The following is a 22266-nucleotide window of genomic DNA, read 5'->3' on the forward strand; positions in this document are numbered from 1 at the left end:
GTAAGGAATTCAAAATAATCTTAAATTGAATTGCCTGTCACTTACTATGCTATAGTACATATTTTAATAGGTAAATATAAATATGTATAATTCATAAATTCTATAGAACATGTATTTATTCTGATATGAACAGAAAGAGAAATTATGTTCTATGGGCATTCAACAAGAATTTTTCTACTTCATTCACCTAAAAAGAAATAGCTATAGTTCCTTAGCAATTTTAATAAGAAAACATCATTTAGTAGTTGAGGCTGTGATTTAAATGTATTCAAAGTAAATAACTTTAAATTACAGCATGAAAATTCTAGTAAAAAAATGATTTTCTCTGAAATAATGTTTTTGTATAGGGCCAACAGAACTACTGTTCTGTTGTGTACCAATACTTTTACACTATTTGTATATTAATTGCAAACGATCAGTTTATAAAATGATCAGCTTTAACCATCTGGTTGCTTTTTCTTAAACCAAATAGGTCCCAAGAAGGCAGTGACAATGAGTATTTCTGTGTCCCCAGATATCTAGTATCTGATACATAATTAGCATTCGAATAAGTAAAAGTAGGTAAAAGGGAAGGAGAAGCTAGGGAAGGGACCAGGTCATCTACTGAACTGATTTTGTATCTTGTACACACTAATTTAGAAAACAGCCTTATTCCTTAGGTGAATACTATATGATCTCTTGTGCATTAGGGCCATCTGTTAATTTGTGTCATTTGATCTATAAATGACCAGCTGAGATTGTCTCTCAGTTACTTTTGGTATTTAAGGTAGTTTTTATAGGGTGAAGTCTGTGCCCACCCCCACCCCCGAGCCTATAACTCACATAAGCTGGATTTATCTGGGCCCCAGGACTGCATTTAAAGTATCATTTAGTGAGCATGCCTAAGACACTTCTGCTGTTGATTGACTTAACCTTTGGCTTCTGTGTAAACATTTGGTGCCATCTGGGTGAGAATTTAATGACTCCCCAAAGGGACATGGCCAGAGCCACACAGGCATTTTCCTGGGAACTAAAATAAGTGGATACATTGAAGTAGCACTGCTACACCTTCCTTCACCTGTCGCTTCTGACACGAGGTGCAAAGCCCAGAAGAGACAAGAAGGAAGGAGACAGAGGTGTCAGCCGACTGCCTCATTTCAGTTACAGTCACTGCCTTGCTTCTGGAGCTTCAGCAAAACTTTACTGAAAAACCAGTAGTATATTATCTAGTGGAGGAGAAGTTGGTAATAGTAAGAATATAAAACATACACAACAATTTTTAAAAGTTATATATAAAGACGTACTACATTTACACAAAATTAAGATTTTAACAAATGATGAAGAATAAAGAAAATGTACTTATTATACCTGCATATTTAAATGTAAGGGTTTATATCTAATATTTAAATGTAAAGAAAAAGCTAAGGTAAAATGTCGTAATTCAAATAATGTGAATAAACCATAAAATACCTACCTTTAATAGAGGATTATTAGGTCAAAATCTTGGTGATTTCAGATTAATTTATCAGAATCTATTTTTAACATAAATTTGCATTATGCTTTTAGAATAAACTGTATTTTGATCAAACAAGTTTGGATGTTATTATAATAAGTTTTCCTTATTCAGTGTTGGTTTTAACTCACATAAATCAATATCTTCTTTGTAAGTTATAAATACCAACAGAAGAGACATTTCAAATTCATCAGTAACTCACTTTTCCCCCCGGATTTACTGGGGAACAATTGACATATCACACTGTGTAAGTTTAAGGTGCACAACGTGATGATTTGAGATGCGTATCTATAGTGAAATGATTAACACAATAAGGTTAGTTAATAGCTCCATCATCTCACATAGACACCCTTCTTTTGCACATCTGGTGGTAACATTTAAGATCTAGTCTTTTACCCACTTTCAGGTATATAATACAGCATTGTTAACTAGAGTCACCATGCTGTATATTAGATCTCCAGAACTTATTCATCATAAAACTAGAAGTTTGTACATTTTGACCAACATTTCCCTATTTTCCCCACCCTCCACCCCTCCCAACCACTATTCTACTATCTGTTTCTATGAATTCAGCTTTTTTATCTTCTGCATACAAGTGGGAACATATAGTATTTGTCCTTCTGACTTATTTCATTTAGCATAATGACCTGAAGGACCATCCATACTGTCACAAGTGACAGGATTTCTTTCTTTTTATGGCTGAATAACTTTGTGTGGGTGTGTGTGTGGGTGTGTGTGTGTGTGTATCTCCATGTTCTTTATCCATTCATCCCTTGATGGACACTTGTTAGGTTGTTTCCATGTCCTGGCTATTTGTGAATAGTGCTGCAATGAGCATGGAAATGCAGATATTCCTTTGAAATACAGTTGACCCTTTAACAACACAGGGGTTAGAAGTGCAGTCAAATATCAGTGTATAACTTTACAGCCGACCCTCAGTATCCATGGTTCCATATCCTTGGATTCTACCAACGATGGCTCATATAGTAAATTCACATATAAATGGGAATTCATGCAATTCAAACCTGGGTTGTTCAAGGGTCAACTGTACTGACTGCATTTCTTTGGAATATATACTCAGAATTCAGATTGCTAAATCATATGGTAGTCTTATTTTTAATTTTTTTAAGGATCCTCCATACTGTTTTCCATAGAGGCTGCACCAGTTTACATTCCCACCAACAGGGCACAGGGCTCCCTTTTCTCCACATCCTCGCCAACACTTGTTATCTCTTGTCATTTTGATAACAGTCCTACTGACGGGCGAGGTGATACCTCATTGTGGTTTTGATTTGCATTTCCCTGATGACTGGCAATGTTGAACATCTTTTCATGTACCTGTTGGCCAAATGAATGTCTTCTTTGGGAAAATATCTATTCAGGTCCTTTGCTCATTTTAAAATGTGGTTAATTTGGGCTTTTTGCTGTTGAGTTAAATGAGTTCCTAATATATTTTGTATATTAACCCTTTGTCAGATATACGGTTGTATATATTTCTTCCATTCCATAGTTGCCTTTTCATTTTGTTGACTGTTTCTTTTGCTGTACAGAAACTTCTGAGTTTGATGTAGTCCCACATTTTTATTTTTGCTTTTGTTGCTGTACTTATGGAGTCATAGCCAAAAATTCATTGCCAAGACCAATGTCAAGTAAATTTTCCTTATGTTTTCTTCTAGGAGTTTTATAGTTTCAGCTCTTACATTTAAGTCTTTAAATCATTTCAAGTTAATTTTTGTGAGTGGTGTAAGATAGGGGTCCAATTCAGTCTTTGGTATGTGATTATCCAGTTTCCCCCCAAACCATTTATTGAAGAGACTGTATTTTCTCCAATGAGTGTTGTTGGCTCCCTCGTCAAATATTAGTTGACTGTATATGCATGGATTTATTTCTGGGCTCCCAGTTATGTTCCAGTGGTGTATGTGTCTATTTTTGTGACAGTACCATACTGTTTTAATACAGCTTTGTAATATAGTTAGAGGTCAAGAAGTGTGATGACTCCAGCTTTGTTCTTCCTTATCAGGATTGCTTTGGCTCTTTACGGTCTTTTATGATTTCATAAGAATGTTAGGATTTTTTTTCTATTTCTATAAAAAATACCATTAAAATTTTGATAGGGATTGCACTGAATCTATAGATGGCTTTGGGTAGTATGAACATTTTAACAATATTATTTCTTCCAATCCATGAACACAGCATATATTTCTATTTGTTTGTGTTTTTTTCCATGTCTTTCACCAAAGTCTTGTAGTTTTCACTGCACATATCTTCTTCCTTCCTTGGTTAAATTTATTCCTAAAATGTTATTGTTGTTGATGCTATTGTGAACAGGATTGATTTCTTTTTCAGATATTTTGTTAGTGTATAGAAATGAAACTGATTTCTGTGTGTTGATTTTGTATCCTGCAGCTTTAATGAATTTGTTGATTATTCCTAACAATTTTTTGATGGAGTCTTTAAAATTTTCTATATGTAAGATCTTGACATCTGCAAATAAAGACAATTTTACTTTTTCCTTTCTGATTTGAATGCATTTTATTTCTATTTTCTTCCCTGATTTCTCTGGCTAAGGCTTCCAGTACTATGTTGAATAAGAGTTGGAAGAGTGGGCACACTTGTCTTGTTCCTGATCTTAGAGGAAAAGCTTTCAACCTTCCACTGTTGAGTATGATGTTTGCTCTGGGCTTGTCATACATGCCCTTTATTATGTTGAGGTATGTTCCTTCTACAGCCAATTTGTTGAGAGTTTTTATCATGAAAGGTTGTTGAATTGTATCAAATGCTTTTCCTGTATCGATTAGAGATGATCATATGATTTTCATCTTTCATTTTATTAATGTGGTATATCATACTATTTGATTTTTGTATGTTGAAACATCCTTGCACTCCAGGGAATCACAGTGTATAATCCTTTTAATATGATGTTGAATTCGATTTGCTAGTATGGTTTTGAAAATATTTGCATTTATAATCATCTGGGATATTGGTCTGGAGTTTTCTTATAGTGTCCGTATCTGGCTTTGGTATCAGGGTAATGCTTGCTTCATGTTATGAGCTTGGAAGTGTTTCCTCTTAAATTTTTTGGAACAGTTTGAGAAGGAGTGGCATTAATTCTTTAAATGTCTGGTATAATTCACCAGTGAAATATCTGGTCCTGGACTTTTCTTTATTGAGAGGTTTTTTTATTACTGATACAATTTTTTCACTCATTATTAGTCCATTCAAATTTTCTATTTCTTCATGATTCAGTCTTGGTAGGAATTTATCCATTTCTTCTAGGCTGTCTGATTTGTTGGTGTATAATTATTCATAGTACTCTCATGATCCTTTGTATATCTATTGTATTATTTGTAATGTCTCATCTTTTATTTCTGACTTTATTTAGTCTTTTATCTTAGTTAGTCTAGCTAAAAGTTTGTCAAAAACCAGCTCTTAGTTTAATTGATCTTTTCTATTGTTTTTCTGGTCTCCATTTCATTTATCCCTGCTCTGATCATTGTTATTTTTTTGATTCTGCTAACTTTGGACTTTGTTTGTTCTTCCTTCCCTAGTACATTTAGGTGTAAAGTTAGGTTGTTTACCTGAGATCTTTCTTTTTTTCTTAATGTAGGCATTTATAGCTATAAACATCTCTCTTAGAATTGCCTTTGCTGCATCCCATAAGTTTTGGTATGTTTTGTTTCCATTTTCTTTGTTTTAAGGTATTTTTATATTTCCCTTTTAATTTTTGACCCATTGGCTGTTCAGGAGTGTGTTGCTTAATTTCCACATATATTTTTAATTTTCCAGCTTTTCTATTTTTATTGATTTTAGTTTCAGACTGTCTTTTCTCCATTGTATATTCTTGCCTCCTTTGTTGTAGATAGACTGTAGGTGTGTGGTTTTACTTCTGGGTTCTTTATTCTGGGTTCCATTTGCCTATATGTCTGCTTTTGTGCCAATACCACGATGTTTTGATTACTGAAGTTTTGTAGTATTATCTGAAGTCTGGGAGGCTTATGCCTCCAGTTTTATTATTTTTCCTCAGGATTGCTTTGGCAATTCTGGGTCTTTTGTGGCTCCATATAAATTTTAGGATTATTTGTTTTAGTTCTGTGAAAAATGTCATGGGTAATTTGATAGAGATTGCATTAAATTCGTATATTTCTTTGGGTAGTATGGCCATCTTAACAATACTAATTCTTTCAATCCAAGAGAAATTGATATCTTTCCATTTCTTTGAATCATCTTCAATTTCCTTTATCAATGTCTTATAGCTTTCACTGTATAGGTCTTTCACCTCCTTAGTTAGGTTTATATCTAAATATTTTATTATTTTTTTTTATGTGATTTTAAATGGGATTTTCGGAGGTTTTTTACTTTCTCTTTCTGGTATTTCATTGTTAGCATAAAGAAATGCAATATATTTCTATATATTAATCTTGTATCCTGCAACCTTGCTGAATTCTTTTATTAATTCTAATAGTTTTTGTGTGAAGTCTTTAGGGTTTTCTATATAGAGTATCATGTCATCTGCATATAGTGACAAGTTAATCTCTTCCCTTCCAACTTGGATACCTTTATTTCTTTTTCTTGTCTGACTGCTGTGGCTAAGTCTTCTAATTCTATGTTGAATAGAAGTAGTAAGAGTGGGCATCTTTGCTTGTTCCAGAAATTAACAGTAAGGGTTTCAGCTTTTCACCAATAAATTATAAGTTGGCTATGGGTTTGTCATAAATGGCTCTTATTATGTTGAGATATGTGCCCTCTATAACCACTTTGGTGAGAGTTTTTATCATGAATGAACGTTGAATTTTATCAAATGTTTTTTCTGTGTCTATTGAGATGATCATGTGGTTTTTGTCTTCTCTTTTGTTGATGTGTTGTAATGCACTGGTTGATTTGAGTATATTGAACCATCCTTGTGACCCTGGAATGAATCCAACTTGATCATGGTGTATGATCCTTTTCATGTACTGTTAGATTCAGTTTGCTAATATTCTGTTGAGGATTTTTGCATCTATATTCATCAAGGATATTCCTCTATAATTTTCTTTTTTTGCAGTGTCTTTCTCTAATTTTGGTTTCAGGGTGATAATGGCTTCATATAATGAGTGTGGGAGTGGTCCCTCATTTCATTCTTTTGGAATAGTTTATGAAGGATAGATATAAATTCTTATTTGTATATTTGGTAGAATTCTCCAGTGAGCCATCTGGTCCTGGGCTTCTGTTTACAGGGAGTTTTTTTTTTTTTTAATTACAGATTCTATTTCAATTCTAGTAATCAGTCTGTTCAAATGATCTGTTTCTTCTTGACTCAGTTTTGGCAGACTATATGTTTCTAGAAACTTGTTCATTTCTTCCAGGTTGTCCAATCTGTTGGTATATAACTGTTCATAGTATTTTCTCATGATGTTTTGTATTTCTGTGGTATTGGTAGTTATCTCTCCTCTTTCATTTCTCATTTTGTTTACTTGAGTCCTCTCTCTTTCCTTCTTGGTGAACCTGGCTAGAGGTTTGTCAATTTTATTTATCCTTTCAAAAAACCAGCTCTTAGTTTTATTGATTTTTTTATTGTTTTTTATCTCAATTTTATTTATTTCCCTTCTGATCTTTATTATTTCCTTCCTTCTGCTGATTTTGGGTTTTGTTTGTTCTTCTTTTTCTAATTCTTTTAGGTGATAGGTTAGGTTGTTGATATTTTTCTTGTTTCTTGAAGAGGGCCTGTATTACTATGAACTTCCCTACTAGAACTGCCTTTGCTGCATCCCATAGATTTTTTTTAACATCTTTATTGTAGTATAATTGCTTTACAATGGTGTTAGTTTCTGCTTTATAACAAAGTGAATCAGTTATATATATATACATTTGTCCCCATCCCATAGATTTTTGTAAGGCTATGTTTTCATTGTTGTTTGTCTCAAAGTATTTTCTGATTTTGTCATTGACCCACTGGTTTTTTAATAGCATGATTGATTAGTCGCCATGTAATGGTTTATTTTCCTGTTTTTCTTTCTGTGGTTGATTTCTAGTTTCTTACCATTGTGGTGAGAAAAGATGCTTGAAATAACTTCTATCCTCTTAAATGTCTTGATGCTTGTTTTGTGTCTTAGTATGTGGTCTATCCTAGAGAATGTTCCATGCACATTTGAAAAGAAGTGTATTCTGGGATTTTTGGATGTAGTTTCCTGTAGATCTCAATTAAGTCCAACTGTTCTATTGTGTCATTTAGGATCTCTGTTGCCTTACTGATTTCCTGTATGGAAGATTGGTCCATTGATGTCAGTGTGGTGTTAAAGTATGCCACTATTATTGTATTCCTGTCAATTTCTCCTTTTATGTCTGTTAGTATTTGTTTTATACATTTAGATGTTCCTATATTGGGTGCATATATGTTAATGAGTATAATATCTTCTTCTTGTATTGACCCCCTTAACAATATCTAAAGCCATTCTTTGTCCTTTGTTATAGACTTTGTTTTAAAGTCTATTTTGTCTGATATGAGTATTGCTACCCCTGCTTTTTTGTTGTTTTCATTTGCATGAAATATCTTTTTCCACCCCCTTGCTTTCAATCTATGTGTGTCTTTCACCCTAAAGTGAGGCTTTTGTAGCAGCATATTATAGATTCTTGTGTTTTTTATCCAATCTTCCACTCAATGTCTTTTAATTGGAGCATTTAGTCCATTGACATTTAAAGTAATTATTGATAAGATGTATTTATTACCGTTTTAAACCTTATTTTCCAGTTGATTTTGTAGTTCTTCTTTGTTCCTTTCTTTTTAGTTTTCCTTTTGTGGTTTGACGGTTTTCTTTTGTATTATGCTTGAGTTCCTTTCTTTTTGGTTTTTGTGAATCTGTTGTATGTTTTTGATTTGTGGTTACTCTGATTTTCAAGTATGTGAACCCAGAACTATATCTACTTGCTTTAGACTGATAGTCATGTAAGTTCAGACACATTCTAAACAATATATGTATATTTTTTACTCCCCTCTTCTGCATTTTGTGATTTTGATGTCCTATTTTATGTCTTCATATTTATCTTTTTGCTGTTAATTGTAGTTATAATTGCTTTAACAACATTTTTAATTGTTTTTTAATCTTTGCACTGGCTTATTTAAGTGATGTTTAATCATTTTATATATTGGCCTTTCCTATTGTGTTTTTGCCTTTCCTATAGATTCTTGCTTCTTTTCTATTTAGAGAAGATCTTTAAACATTTCTTTTAGGTTAGCTTTAGTATTGCTGTATTCTTTCAGTTTCTGTCAGAGAAATTATTTGTTTCTCCTTCTTTTTTAAATGATAATATTGCTGAGTAGAGTATCTTAGGTTGCAGGTTTTCCCCTTTCAGGACTTTGAATATATATTGACACTCCCTTCTGGCCTGCGAAGTTTCTGTAGAGAAATCAGCCTATGAGGGTTCCCTTGTAACTGACTCTTTGTTTTTCTCTTGCTGACTTTAGAATCCTCTCTTTAACTTTTGCCATTTTAATTATGATATGTCTTGATGTGGGTCTGTTTGGGTTCATCTTGTTCAGAACCCTCTGTGCTCCCTGTACCTGAATATCTCTTTCTTTATTTAGGTTTGGGAAGTGTTCAGCCATAATTTCTTCAAATACATTTTTGATCCCTTTCTCTTTTTTTTTTTTTCCCTTCTGGAACTCTTATTATGTGTAGGTTAGCACACTTTATATAATACCATAGATCTCATATGCTTCTTTCATTTTTTAAAAATTTATTTATTTTATTTATTTATTTTTGGCTGCGTTGGGTATTCATTGCTGTGCATGGGCTTCCTCTAGTTGTGGCATGCGGGGGCTACTCTTCATTGTGGTGTGCAGGCTTCTCATTGCAGTGGCTTCTCTTGTTGTGGAGCACGGGCTCTAGGAGTGCAGGCTTCAGTAGTTGTGGCACATGGGCTCAGTAGTTGTGCCTTGCGGGCTCTAGAGCACAGGCTCAGTAGTTGTGGCACAGGGGCTTAGTTGCTCCGTGGCATGTGGGATCTTCCCGGACCAGGGCTTGAGCCCATGTCCCCTGCATTGGCAGGTGGATTCTTAACCACTGCACCACCAGGGAAGCCCTCGTTTGTTTTTTCATTTGTCTTTCTGTCTGCTGTTCTGATTGGGTGATTTCCATTATTCTATCTTCCAAATAACTAATTTGTTCTTCTGCATTATTCAGTCTGCTTTTAGCTCATTTTTTATCTCAGCAATTGAGTTGTCTAATTTTGATTGTTTCTTCTTTATAGTTTTTAGTTCCTTGTTACAGTGATCTGCATTTCTATTGAAAATCTTTCTTAATTCCTTTAGCATTTTAATTACCTCCTTTTTGAACTCAGAGGTCTAGTAGACTGAAGAGGTATGTTTCATTAATTGTTTTTTAGGGGATTTCACTTGTTCTTTTTATTGAGAGTAGTTCCTCTGTTTCTTCATTTTACTTATATTTCTCTGACTCTATGAAGTTAGGAGCAACAGTTATCTACTGTGGTCTTGGAGGGCTGTTTTTATGTCAAAGCATCCCTTTGTAGACTATGTAAGTCTAATATTTTTGCTGTGAGAGCTGTTTTCATAACGGATCCCTGCCACATCTCTCCTCAGAGTGTGTTGGCTGTTATCCCCTTGATAGAGGGTATGACTGGTGTCGTGGTATCCAATTCCTGCCCTGCACGTTGGGTGGGGCCTCCTCTTTGCTCCGTGGCTGTCACAACCCTGTTGGAGGTGGGGTCTGCTCCCCAGTTGTTTCAGTAGAAGCCGTGAAGGTTGGGTTTGATAAGGCTCTGTTGACCTTAAGTGTGTGCTCTGTCCCAAGGAGGAGTGCTGAAGCAAGAGAAGCCCATGTGGTCACAGTGAACCTATGCACCACCTATTCAGGAGTCCACAGTTCTGCTCAGAAGCAGCCCAAGGTCACAGCCCTTTCTCTGTTGTGTTTGTCCCAGACCTAGTGTAAGGCTGACCCTGGGGATCAGGGCATTGTAGCTGCAGGAATTGAAGTGGTGTGCTGCCACCTGAGACCTAGGCCTCCTCTGTGGTAGGGCTCTCCCAGAGCCTTTCCCCCAAGATTCCAGCTCCAAGTTTTGTGTGAGGTGGGTGGAACTGAAGCACTCCTGCTGGGAAAGGAACCTCTGCACACTTCTCGCCAGGGCCTATCCGCTGGAGATGTGCCATTCTGTGGACAGTGCCCCCCACTGGTGTGCACACCAATGAAGTCTGCTGCTGCAGGGCCCACCTCCCACCTGCCCCCACTGTGGGAGTGCTGATTATGAGCTCAGGTGTCAGCCCCTGTCCCATATTGCGTGCACGCACAAAGCCCGCCAATGGAGCAGTGCCCCACGTGGGCAGGCTAATTGTGGGAGGTCCCTATGGTGGGCTCACACTCTGCCATATGTGCACTAACAACAGGCTCTGGGGTTAGGCCTGGACTACACTCTAGGCCCTGGGGGCTGTCTTCACACAGCTAGACCGAGTCCTCTCCGAGGGTTCGTCCACAAAAGCCCAAGTTTCAGCTCCTACCTCCTCTGTGTACTAGCAGCTCCACCCAAAGTGCATTCCAGGCTGGGAGGTGGGTAAGGTGGCAGCCATCACTACCAGTCTCTCTGTGCCCTGACTGCTAACAAGCCAGCACACACAGACTCCTCGTGGGCAGAGTCCAGGCCCACTCCGGCTCCTCTATCTGTCCCGATGGACCTCCCAGCTAGTGAAGGGTTTCCAAGGGCGAGGGGCTGCTCATGCAGGCCTTTCCTCTTTCACAGCTCCCTCCCAGGGGCACCAGTCTTGTCCCAATGCCTTTTTTATTTTGTCCTACCCAGTTATGCGGGAATCTTTCTTCCAGCTTTGGCTGTGTAAGAGATCTTCTGCTAGCTTTCAATTGGTTTTCTGTGAGAATTGTTCCACCTGCAGATGTATTTTTGATGTGTTTGTGGGGGGAGGTGAGCTCCACGTCCTCCTAATCTGCCATCTTGACCTCCTGCTTTAGCGTCTCTCTCATATCTTTAGATAAGTGTAAAAATCAGCTTGTACTCCTTTGGTGTCTGCCAGCTGAATAGGGCAAAGAGACATCTACAAGGTGCTACCTGGCAGAAAGATGTCAGCTGTCACTAAAAATCCACAAGATAGATAGAGTCCAATATAATATTCTGGCTGAGGGGTCAAATTTGCTTATCGGGTGAAATGATACAGATAGAGATTGCATTTTGGTCTTCAAACACAAGTTGAAAACAACTAGGTAATCAGATAACTACGTGGAATGATTGAGCACATAACTCAGTTGAAGAAAAGCAAGCATGTGATTTAAATAAAATGAGCAGGCTTAACTCGAAATCACTGTCAAATAATGTAAGAAATAAACTCCACAAATTATAAAAATTGAATAATATGCATTTAAAGTTTCCTCTCAAATAAATAGTTTTTATTTCTGTCTTGAAAATCAAAGCTTCAAGCAGAGAATTCCAGTGTGAATTGAACTTGGATAGTCCTAAGAAAGTCATTTGTTTGGTTCCTTAGATTTTCCACTTATGAAGAGATATTTGCCCTTCAAGTGAGCATTGCAAAGATTATCTGTGTAAGACATTATTAACATAGTGTTCATAATGACATTTTCAAGTACAAAGATAAATAGGAATGTTATCAAAGTCACACAGCCTTTGCGAGTCCTATGCTGCTCTGCTGGAAGACCCCCATCCAGATGCTAGACTTCTTTATACCTCACCTTCTATGATCACGACAGGTCTCGGAAAACTGATGATTTAAATTCTTAATTTATGTCATTAGATGATAGCAACATAAAATTCAAGAGACCTCAGGCTACACATGATCTTATTTAAAAGCTTTTCTTCTTTTCCATTAGGCTTAGTGTCATTCTCAGACCAAATCTTTAAGTTAAATGAGAAACCCTAATGGACGACGAAGAAAATCAGTAACAGCAAATTGTATCCAAATATAAAATCATTACATACTTATGATTAAATGTTTAATAAACGATGAACCATTTAATTGAGAACAATCCCATTATGCGCACTTTATAAACTTTTCTCAAAACTCTGTTTCTGAAATACTGACATTTTATCATGTGCAAATCTTAGAAGCAACTCACATAGAAAAAAACAACAGTCTTGAACAGGTTTGGGAGAATGTAACAGTTTAAATAGGTAGCTATATTTATACATTGGGTGATTATAGTTTATTTTGTTCTTTTACAGTTTTTAGAGTAAATAGAACTGTCTCTGCTTCCATTAACTTTAAATGTCATGTTAAGGATGTATAATCAAACTTTTAAGGGGCAAAATTATGAACCACATGGAGGGTGGAGGAAATTGCTTAGGTTAGGTACTGCTTCCAGGCTTTTCTAGAACTACCTGCATGACCTCGGGTTAAGCCCTTCAGTGTTGTGGGCAGATGTCCCATCTTTAAAATCTGGAGGTCTGCCTAGATCTACTCAAGTCACTTTCAGTTCTCAAAATATCCAGTGGCTTAAATTCTGGTTTAATCATGATGTAATGTGAATAATAAACAGGTTTAACGTATTTGTTTTGAATTTTGACTTCAAGAATACTTACAGTTAAGGCTGGCGGTCCTGGAGGTCCCAGATCTCCCTAAAATAGATGAAAGAAAAGCTGCAATTACCAATAGTCCCTTTTTGCTCATGTTATTTATAAATTTTCTGAATGGATCAAAGCAATATCTAGATAAATCTGGAAGAAAAGAAAAGTAGAATTTTATCTTGATAAAGGTCTCTGCACAATGAAAAATTGATCATGTGCTTTTAGCTCTCATGATATAAATATCGCCTTGTGCATCCCCATGCTTTCTGCAGTGGCAGAACTTGTTTTGAAAAGCTAAAATAATCTAGTTTCCATTCTTTTGTCTACTAATCCAAAATTAGAAAGAATATCTCTTCAAATATGGTTACTTGCCAATGGAGCAGCTGGGAATTGTCACAACGACAGATTATATTTCTGACAAAGTTAGCATGGGGATCAGAAGAAATAATAAGTGGGTCTCCCCACTTCATGCCTTCCAGCTGCAAGAAGCAGTCCCGCTGCCTCTTTTAAAGCTTTGCTGAACTGACCTTGCACTTGCCAACAACTGTATGAGGTTTTGCCTATATTCATGTATTTTTAAATACTAATGTTGCTTTGCTGACCTATGTGAATACAAATTACCAGGTGGATATACTGACAAACTATTCAAAATCTAAAAAAATATAGTTAATCTAAAAGTTTATCATTTTCCAATTTATAAATATGTCACCTATATGCTTTATTGTATCAGCATCCTTATTTATTTCATGAGAACTCTTAGTCATTAAGATCAAGCATCACTGGGAAAGGCAAGATAGGGGTAAATGATTAAGAAGTACAAACTACTAAGCATGAAATAAATAAGCTACGAGGATATACTGTTCAGCACAGGGAATATAGCCAATATTTTTACAATAACTTTAAATGGAGTATAATCTATAAAAATTTTGAATCACTATGCTGTACAACTGAAACGAATATAATATTGTAAATTAACTACACCTCAATAAAAGAAATTAAGTTTTTTTAAAAGGCAAGTCTTAGAATGTTAAATTTGACGGACTCTTAGAGACCCTCCATCTCATAGAATGTTAAATTTGACAGACTCTTAGGGACCCTCCATCTCATCAAAACCCCTCATTTTGCAGACAAATAAATTGAATCCCAGAGTACCATTGGTGAATTGAATAAAGTCATTGCTTAAAAAAAGTCAAGCATCACTGCCATAATCCCCCTTCAAATGGACATTGTGGAACCAACACCATGTGGCATGGGGCACTGGCACACTGTATTCTCGTGTTGGGAGTATCTCTATGACGTCCTCTTTTTTCATCTAACATAATCACCTCAAAAGTGAGGACTTAGCCTTGTGTAATCATTATTTTGGGAACAACTGAATAAAAATAACCGACAGCTGTTAAAGAACATTGATGTAGCTTAAATCAGTCATTGGGGACCAATTTGCAAAGTCAATTTTAATGTAGAGATAAATATTGAAGATAGACAAAGATTTCTAAATGTGCTGAGAATGGAGAACAAAATACAGTGCAAAACGTCTACACGTACAATTGTCATCAAACTAGTATCATCCAAGTACCTTACTCAAAACAACTTTTGCTTTTTACTATCTCATAATTCTCTTTTTCAAGGTCCCTGCCAATAGGCCACTGTAAAATGACATATGAGAAAAGGTGTTAGGAAATGGGGCATTTAGATTAAGGCTGAGATGCACAGTTAGCCTCCTTCCCCCCAAAGGTCGCCTGCTTCACCATTGTGGTAGCAGTTCAGTGCTATTGGCAAAGGTCCCCAGTACAGGACATGGCTTATAATTTGGTGATGCAATACTTAATACTGTTAAGCAAGGGAGAGAAAAGGGAAATCTTATAAACACAAATTGATGTCGACTAGCAATTGTGCATTTAATCTCCTCAAACGAATTAAATGAACCAAAAGGCTTTTCTTCTTGTTCAGATGCTTTTAACATAACAGCCTTTGGTTAATTTTAACAAAATTAACATTTGGCAGTTAAACAGTATCAATGAAAAGTCACTTCATAGGTTCTTGGGGTTTTCTTAAGAAAAGATTGGCACTTTCCTGGGAGAATACGGTACCTTTTCTCCTTTTGGGCCAGGTGGACCATGCGGACCCATGTCACCTTTCAAACCCTGTGCAAAGAACACAGCCAATGTGATTTCTATATACAGTTCACAGAAAGCTGCAATTTTGAACAAGTCATTAGTCGCAAAATAAATCACAATTTACTGAACTCCCAAATCTCATCTTCAGTGTGTAGTATAGAAAAACTGGCTCTAAAATGATATACCACATCTGCGCTGTGGTGGGTACAGATACATTAAATCAGTGTGAGGCCGCAATACTGCATATTTATGCAACTTTGCTTCCTGCTAAAATTACATTAATTCACCATCTGGGAGAACATCATTTAGGTCTATGTGAGCTTCTAAGTATCCACTTGGGCTTAAATTTGTGGATGTTGTAAATACCTCTGATTTAGCATTGATTTGGCCTTTATAAAGCTTGCCCCCAAAATTCAAGATTTAAATCAAAAACATTTTTTCATCTCTATCGAGAAATCTAATTGTGGGGAGGGGAAGGGATGAAGGATGTATTCTTTTCCCATCCCTCACAAAGCTGGAGCTAAAATGCAATCTCTCTCCTGTTTTAAAGTCTGGTTTAGTTTTCTAACTCCTATTGCTTTTTTTTACCTGGATTTATAAAGCTATCAAATAAAACTATATACAACATAGACAGCATATCAGATAAATATAGTCATAAGTCTTCTGAACTCTTGGCTGTTTTAGTAGGTATTTGGTTGATCTGATTCAGAAATGACAGCTGTCAGGAACACCACAATAGATTTCACTGGAGGAGATCAGTGCTACCGTTGAATGTATTCACAGTGTAAACAGAAAGAAAATTAGATAGACACGTCCCAACTGTATGGTAAATAGGAATAAATATCTTTTCTCAGCCTTAATTTAACACATTGGGTGAGGGAAGAATAATGGAAAAAAGAAATATTCTGAAGCCACAGAATGCACAGTAAATCCAAGCATCTTACTGTTCCTAGCTGAGGCATCCAGCTCTTACTGTTCTGACATTTTGTGGTGAATAAACAATGCCAAATGCCATCACTTGTAGCTACTCGATGTAGAAGCTGAGGATGAATTTAAAGCAACAAAAGTAAACGAAATATTTAAAATAATCTTGTTGCAAAGAATATGAGAAAACTGTAGCCTTATACTTTAAGAAAAAAAATTTAATAGGTGAAAACATCTATTCAATCATTGGTTAAAACAAACACCTTTGTGGTGCATAAACAACTTTGTGGATAAAATTCATAGCTATGTTCCTTCCATCATTACCTCCAGGTGTTTATAGAACAAGGATGAGTGAAAAATTAAATCATATTTGACATGTGGTATTCTCTTTATTATTTAAAATACCCATTCTTTCCCAAATCAAGCAACACATACTCTATTCATACATGCCACTGGAGTAAAACTTGGCATCAACATATTCTGAACACTTGTGGAAAGAAAACGGCTATTTTTGTGATTACGGTTTATTCTTAGTTCGCTCATGCATTTATTCAGTAGACATTTACTGGATACCCTCTGTGCAGTCACCCCTACAGTTGTCAGATCTGTACTGCCCAATAGGTGGCCCTGGGCCTTATGTAGCTTTTCACCCTTGGAAGTGGCTAGTCTGAATGGAAATGTGCCGTGAGTGTGCAATACCATCGGGTTTTCGATATTTGGTACAAAAAAGAATGTACAGTAGCTCATTAATAATTTTTCTGTTGATTACGTATTGAAAAGATAACATTGTGGATATGGGATTAAATAAGATATATTATTAAAATTAGTTTCACCTGTTTCTTTTTACTCTTTACAATGTGGCTATAAGAAAGTATAGTATATTTCCCTTTGTCTTGAAATTATAATATTAGATTTTAAAATATAATATATTATACTTTATTTGTATTAGAGAGTGTTATTGAGAGACACAAAAAAGAACAGGAAGTTGACAAAGAATCCCTCCTTAACGAAGCTTGAGCCAGGACTCAACTTTGGCCCCATCCTGTCTGTCCTTGGCTTGCTTGGCCCAGTTTTAGCAAGAATCTTGTTAAGTCAGTTTAGAAAGAATTCCCCAGCCTTGATACCTGATCAAATCCCTCATCCCCCTCTTTGATGCATAAGTCTTTGGTGTGCCTTTAGCAAGAATCCTCTTAAGGCAGTTTAGAGAAAATCCCCCAGCCTTGATGTCTGCTCTTAGTAATATTCCATTCGCTGACTGCATCGCTCTACTCCTTTGCTATAAATTCCCACTCATCCTTGTTGCATTCAGAGTTGAGCCCAATCGCTCTTCCCTATTGCAATACTCATATTGCAATAATCTTGAATTAAAAAGCTTCTTTACCATTTTAACAAGTATCATAATAATTTTTTCGATAACAAAGTCAGGATTCCTGCCCCAATGGAATTCACATTATAGAGGAGGGTGACCGACAATGAACAGATCCACGGGCTGAATGTGATGAGTGCGGGGCAGATGCTGCTATTTCAGTGAGGGTAGTGGTTGGAAACGGGCTCTGGGTGGAGGAGATGTTTGTTTCACAGGATCCAGTCATGCAGTGATCCTGGAAAAAAGTGTTGGGGCAGGCGGAGGGACGGGTGGGTGAGGCAACAGCAAGCACAAAAGCCCTCTAGGTGGAAGGAGTGTCATGAGCTGGTAAGGAGGTAAAGAGCAGGAGATGAAATCAAAGTTAGTCAAGGGTCACAGCACATAGAGAACTGCAGGCCCTGGAGAGAAGGATGGGTTTTGTTCTAAGTGCAAGGGGAAGCCACTTAGGGTTTTAGCCTAGAAATGGCATGATTTGACTGTGTTTCCAAAAAAAGATAGTTTTGGCTACAACACGAAAGTAGATTGTACACAGCAAGAGCAGAAGCAGAAAAGGGGGTCTCACAGCTTTGCAGACAAGAGAGCAAGATGGCTGAGGATGGACTTGCAGAAGCGCTGGAGGTAGGGCCAGGGAAAGGGAGGGACCAAGGCTGATGTGTACTTGGCTTAAGTGACTGGCTATTCCACTCACTGACCACATCTCTCTATTCCTTGGCCATAAATCCCCACTCATCCTTGTATTCAGAGTTGAGCCCAATCTCTCTTCCCTATTGCAATACTCATATTGTGATAATCTTCAATTAAAAGCCTTCTTTACCATTTTAAAAAACTCTCAGGAGAAAGTATTTGCAAATGAAGCAACTGACAAAGAAATAATCTCCAAAATGTACAAGCAGCTCATGCAGCTCAATATCAAAAGCACAAAGAACCCAATCTAAAAATGGGCAGAAGACCTAAATAGACATTTCTCCAAAGAAGATATACAGATTGCCAACAAACACATGAAAGGATGATCAACATCACTAATTATTAGAAAAATGCAAATCAAAACTACAATGAGGTATCACCTCATACCAGTCAGGATGGTCATAATCAAAAAGTCTACAAACAATAAATGCTGCAGAGGGTGTGGAGAAAAGGGAACGCTCTTGCACTGTTGGTGGGAATGTAAATTGATAGAGCCATTATGGAGAACAGTATGGAGGTTCCTTAAAAAACTAAAAATAGGGCTTCCCTGGTGATGCAGTGGTTGAGAGTCCGCCTGCCGATGCAGGGGACATGGGTTCGTGCCCAGTTCCGGGAGGATCCCACATGCCGAAGAGCAGCTGGGCCCATGAGCCGTGGCCACTGAGCCTGCGCATCCAGAGCCTGTGCTCCACAGTGGGAGAGGCCACAGCAGGGAGAGGCCGCGTACCGCAAAAAAAAAAAAAACTTAAAAACTAAAAATAGAGTTACCATATAATCCAGCAATCCCACTCCTGGGCATATACCCTGAGAAAACCATAATTCAGAAAGAGTCATGTACCACAATGTTCATTGCAGCTCTATTGACAATAGCCAGGACATGGAAGCAACCTACGTGTCCATCAACAGATGAATGGATAAAGATGTGGCACATATATACAATGGAATATTACTCAGCCATAAAAAGAAACGAAACTGAGTTATTTGTAGTGATGTGGATGGACCTAGAGTATGTCATACAGAGTGAAGTAAGTCAGAAAGAGAAAAACAAATTCTGTATATGCTAACACATATATATGGAATCTAAAAAAAAAAAAAAGATTCTGAAGAACGTAGGGGCATGACAGGAATAAAGACGCAGACGTAGAGAATGGACTTGAGGACATGGGGAGGGGGAAGGGTAAGTTGGGACCGAAATGAGAGAGTGGCATGGACATATATACACCACCAAATGTAGAATAGATAGCTAGTGGGAAGCAGCTGCATAGCACAGAGAGATCAGCTCTGTGCTTTGTGACCACTTAGAGGGGTGGGATAGGGAGGGTGGGAGGGAGGAAGATGCAAGAGGGAGGAGATATGGGGATATATGTATATGTATAGCTGATTCACTTTGTTATAAAGCAGAAACTAACACACCATTGTAAAGCAATTATACTCCAATAAAGATATTAAAAACAAAAAGCCTTCTTTACCATTTTAACGACTGTCAGAGTGCCATTTACTGCTGAGAAATTTACTAAAAAGAGGTATTCTCTCTTCTTGCTGGTAGAACATCATCCAGAGAAAAAACAAACATGAAGAAAGAAATGGTGGAGAAAGACACCAACTTTCTATTTACGCAACCAATATTATGGAACATCTACACACATGCAAGACTGAACCCAGTACTCCTACGAAGAGATAAGTAGGAAGTCATTGTTTTATTTATTTTACTTTTTGAATTTGATTTTTTATACCACAGGTACCTATTAGTCATCCATTTCATACACATTAGTGTATACGTGTCAATCGCAATCTCCCAATTCATCCCACCACCAGCCCCCCCCACACTTTCCCCCCTTGGTGTCCATACATTTATTCTCTACATCTGTGTCTCTATTTCTTCCCTGCAAACCAGTTCATCTGTACCATTTTTCTAGGTCCCACATATATGCGTTAATATACAATATTTTTTTTTCTCTTTCTCACTTACTTCACTCTGTATGACAGTCTCTAGATCCATCCACGTCTCAACAAATGACCCAATTTCGTTCCTTTTTATGACCGAGTAATATTCCATTGTATATATGTACCACAGCTTCTTTAGCCATTCGTCTGTTGATGGGCATTTAGGTTGCTTCCATGACCTGGCTATTGTAAATAGTGCTGCAGTGAGCATTGGGGTGCATGTGTCTTTTTGAATTATGATTTTCTCTGGGTATGTGCCCAGTAGTGGGATTGCTGGATCACATGATAATTTTATTTTTAGTTTTTTAACGAACCTCCATACTGTTCTCCATAGTGGCTGTATCAATTTACATTCCCACCAACAGTGCAAGAGGGTTCCCTTTGCTCCATACCCTCTCCAGCATTTTCTGTTTGTAGATTTTCTGATGATGCCCATTCTAACTGGTGTGAGGTGCTACCTCATTGTAGTTTTGATTCACATTTCTCTAATAATTAGTGATGCTGAGCAGCTTTTAACATGCTTCTTGGACATCTGTCTGTCTTCTTTGGAGAAATGTCTATTTAGGTCTTCTGCCCATTTTTGGATTGGGTTGTTTGTTTTTTTAATATTGAGCTGCATGAGCTGCTTAAATATTTTGGAGATTAATCCTTTGTCCATTGATTTGTCTGCAAATATTTTCTCGCATTCTGAGGGTTGTCTTTTCATCTTGTTTATGGTTTACTTCACCATGCAAAAGCTTTGAAGTTGCATTAGGTCCCATTTGTTTATTTTTGTTTTTATTTCCATTACTCTAGGAGGTGGATCCAAAAAGATCTTACTGTGATTTATGTCAAACTGTTCTTCCTATGTTTCCTCTAAGCGTTTTATAGTGTCCGGTCTTACATTTAGGTCTCTAATCCATTTTGAGTTTATTTTTGTGTATGGTGTTAGGGAGTATTCTAATTTAATTGTTTTACATGTAGCTGTCCAGTTTCCCCAGCACCACTTATTGAAGAGACTGTCTTTTCTCCATTGTATATCCTTGCCTCCTTTGTCATACGTTAGCTGACCATAGGTATTTGGGTTTATCTCTGGGCTTTCTATCTTGTTCCATTGATCTATATTTCTGTTTTTGTGCCAGTACCATATTGTCTTGATTACTGTACCTTTGTAGTATAGTCTGAAGTCAGGGATTCTGTTTCCTCCAGCTCCACTTTTTTCCCTCAAGACAGCTTTGGCTGTTTGGGGTCCTTTGTGTCTCCATACAAATTTTAAGATTTTTTGTTGTAGTTCTGTAAAAAATGCTGTTGTAATTTGACAGGGATTGCATTGAACCTGTAGATTGCTTTGGGTAGTATAGTCATTTTCATATTATTATTTCTTCCAATCGAAGAACATTGTATATCTCTCCATCCGTTGGTATCATCTTTAATTTCTTTCATCAGTGTCTTATAGTTTTCTGCATACAGGTCTTTTGTCTCCCTAGGTAGGTTTATTCGTAGGTATTCTTTTTATTGCAATGGTAAATGGGAGTGTTTCATTAATTTCTGATTCAGATTTTTCATCATCAGTATATAGGAATGCAAGAGATTTCTGTGCATTAATTTTGTATCCTGCAACTTTACTAAACTCATTGATTAGCTCCAGTAGTTTTCTACTAGAAACTACTAGTTTTCTAGTCGTTTTCTAGGTGGGATCATTAGGATTCTCTATGTAGAGTATTATGTCATCTGCAAGCAGTGACAGTTTTACTTCTTCCTTTCCAATTTGTAGTCCTTTTATTTTGTTTTCTTCTCTGAATACCATGGCTAGGACTTCCAAAACTATGTTGAATAATAGTGGTGAGAGTGGACATCCTTGTATTGTTCCTGATCTTAGAGGAAATGCTTTCAGGTTTTCACCATTGAGAATAATGTTGCTGTAGGTTTGTCATATATGGCCTTTATTATGTTGAGGTAGGTTCCCTCTATGCCCACTTTCTGGAGAGTTTTTATCATAAATGGATGTTGACTTTTGTCAAAAGCTTTTTCTGCATCTATTGTGATCATATGGTTTTTCTCCTTCAATTTGTTAACATGGTGTATCACATTGATTGATTTGCATATATTGAAGAATCCTTGCATCCCTGGGATAATTCCCACTTGATCATGGTGTATGATCCTTTTAATGTGCTCTTGGATTCTGTTTGCTAGTATTTTCTGAGGATTTTTGCATCTATATTCATGAGTGATATTGGTCTGTAATTTTC

At 36.8% G+C, this 22266-nt stretch overlaps 1 protein-coding gene across 1 annotated transcript in view; it reads right to left on the reverse strand.

Annotated features, from left to right (window-relative positions):
• The window catches only part of COL19A1 (collagen type XIX alpha 1 chain), a 352005-nt gene that overhangs the window by 177925 nt on the left and 151814 nt on the right, over window positions 1–22266 (reverse strand). Inside the window, exons 12-13 of the mRNA XM_065888668.1 lie at window positions 15094–15147; window positions 13019–13054 (exon numbers count right to left, since the gene is read on the reverse strand). Coding sequence (XP_065744740.1) covers window positions 13019–13054; window positions 15094–15147 — 90 coding nt within the window. The remainder of the gene's footprint in view (window positions 1–13018; window positions 13055–15093; window positions 15148–22266) is intronic.

Source organism: Phocoena phocoena, chromosome 12, assembly GCF_963924675.1.
Source record: "Phocoena phocoena chromosome 12, mPhoPho1.1, whole genome shotgun sequence".
NCBI lineage: Eukaryota > Metazoa > Chordata > Mammalia > Artiodactyla > Phocoenidae > Phocoena > Phocoena phocoena.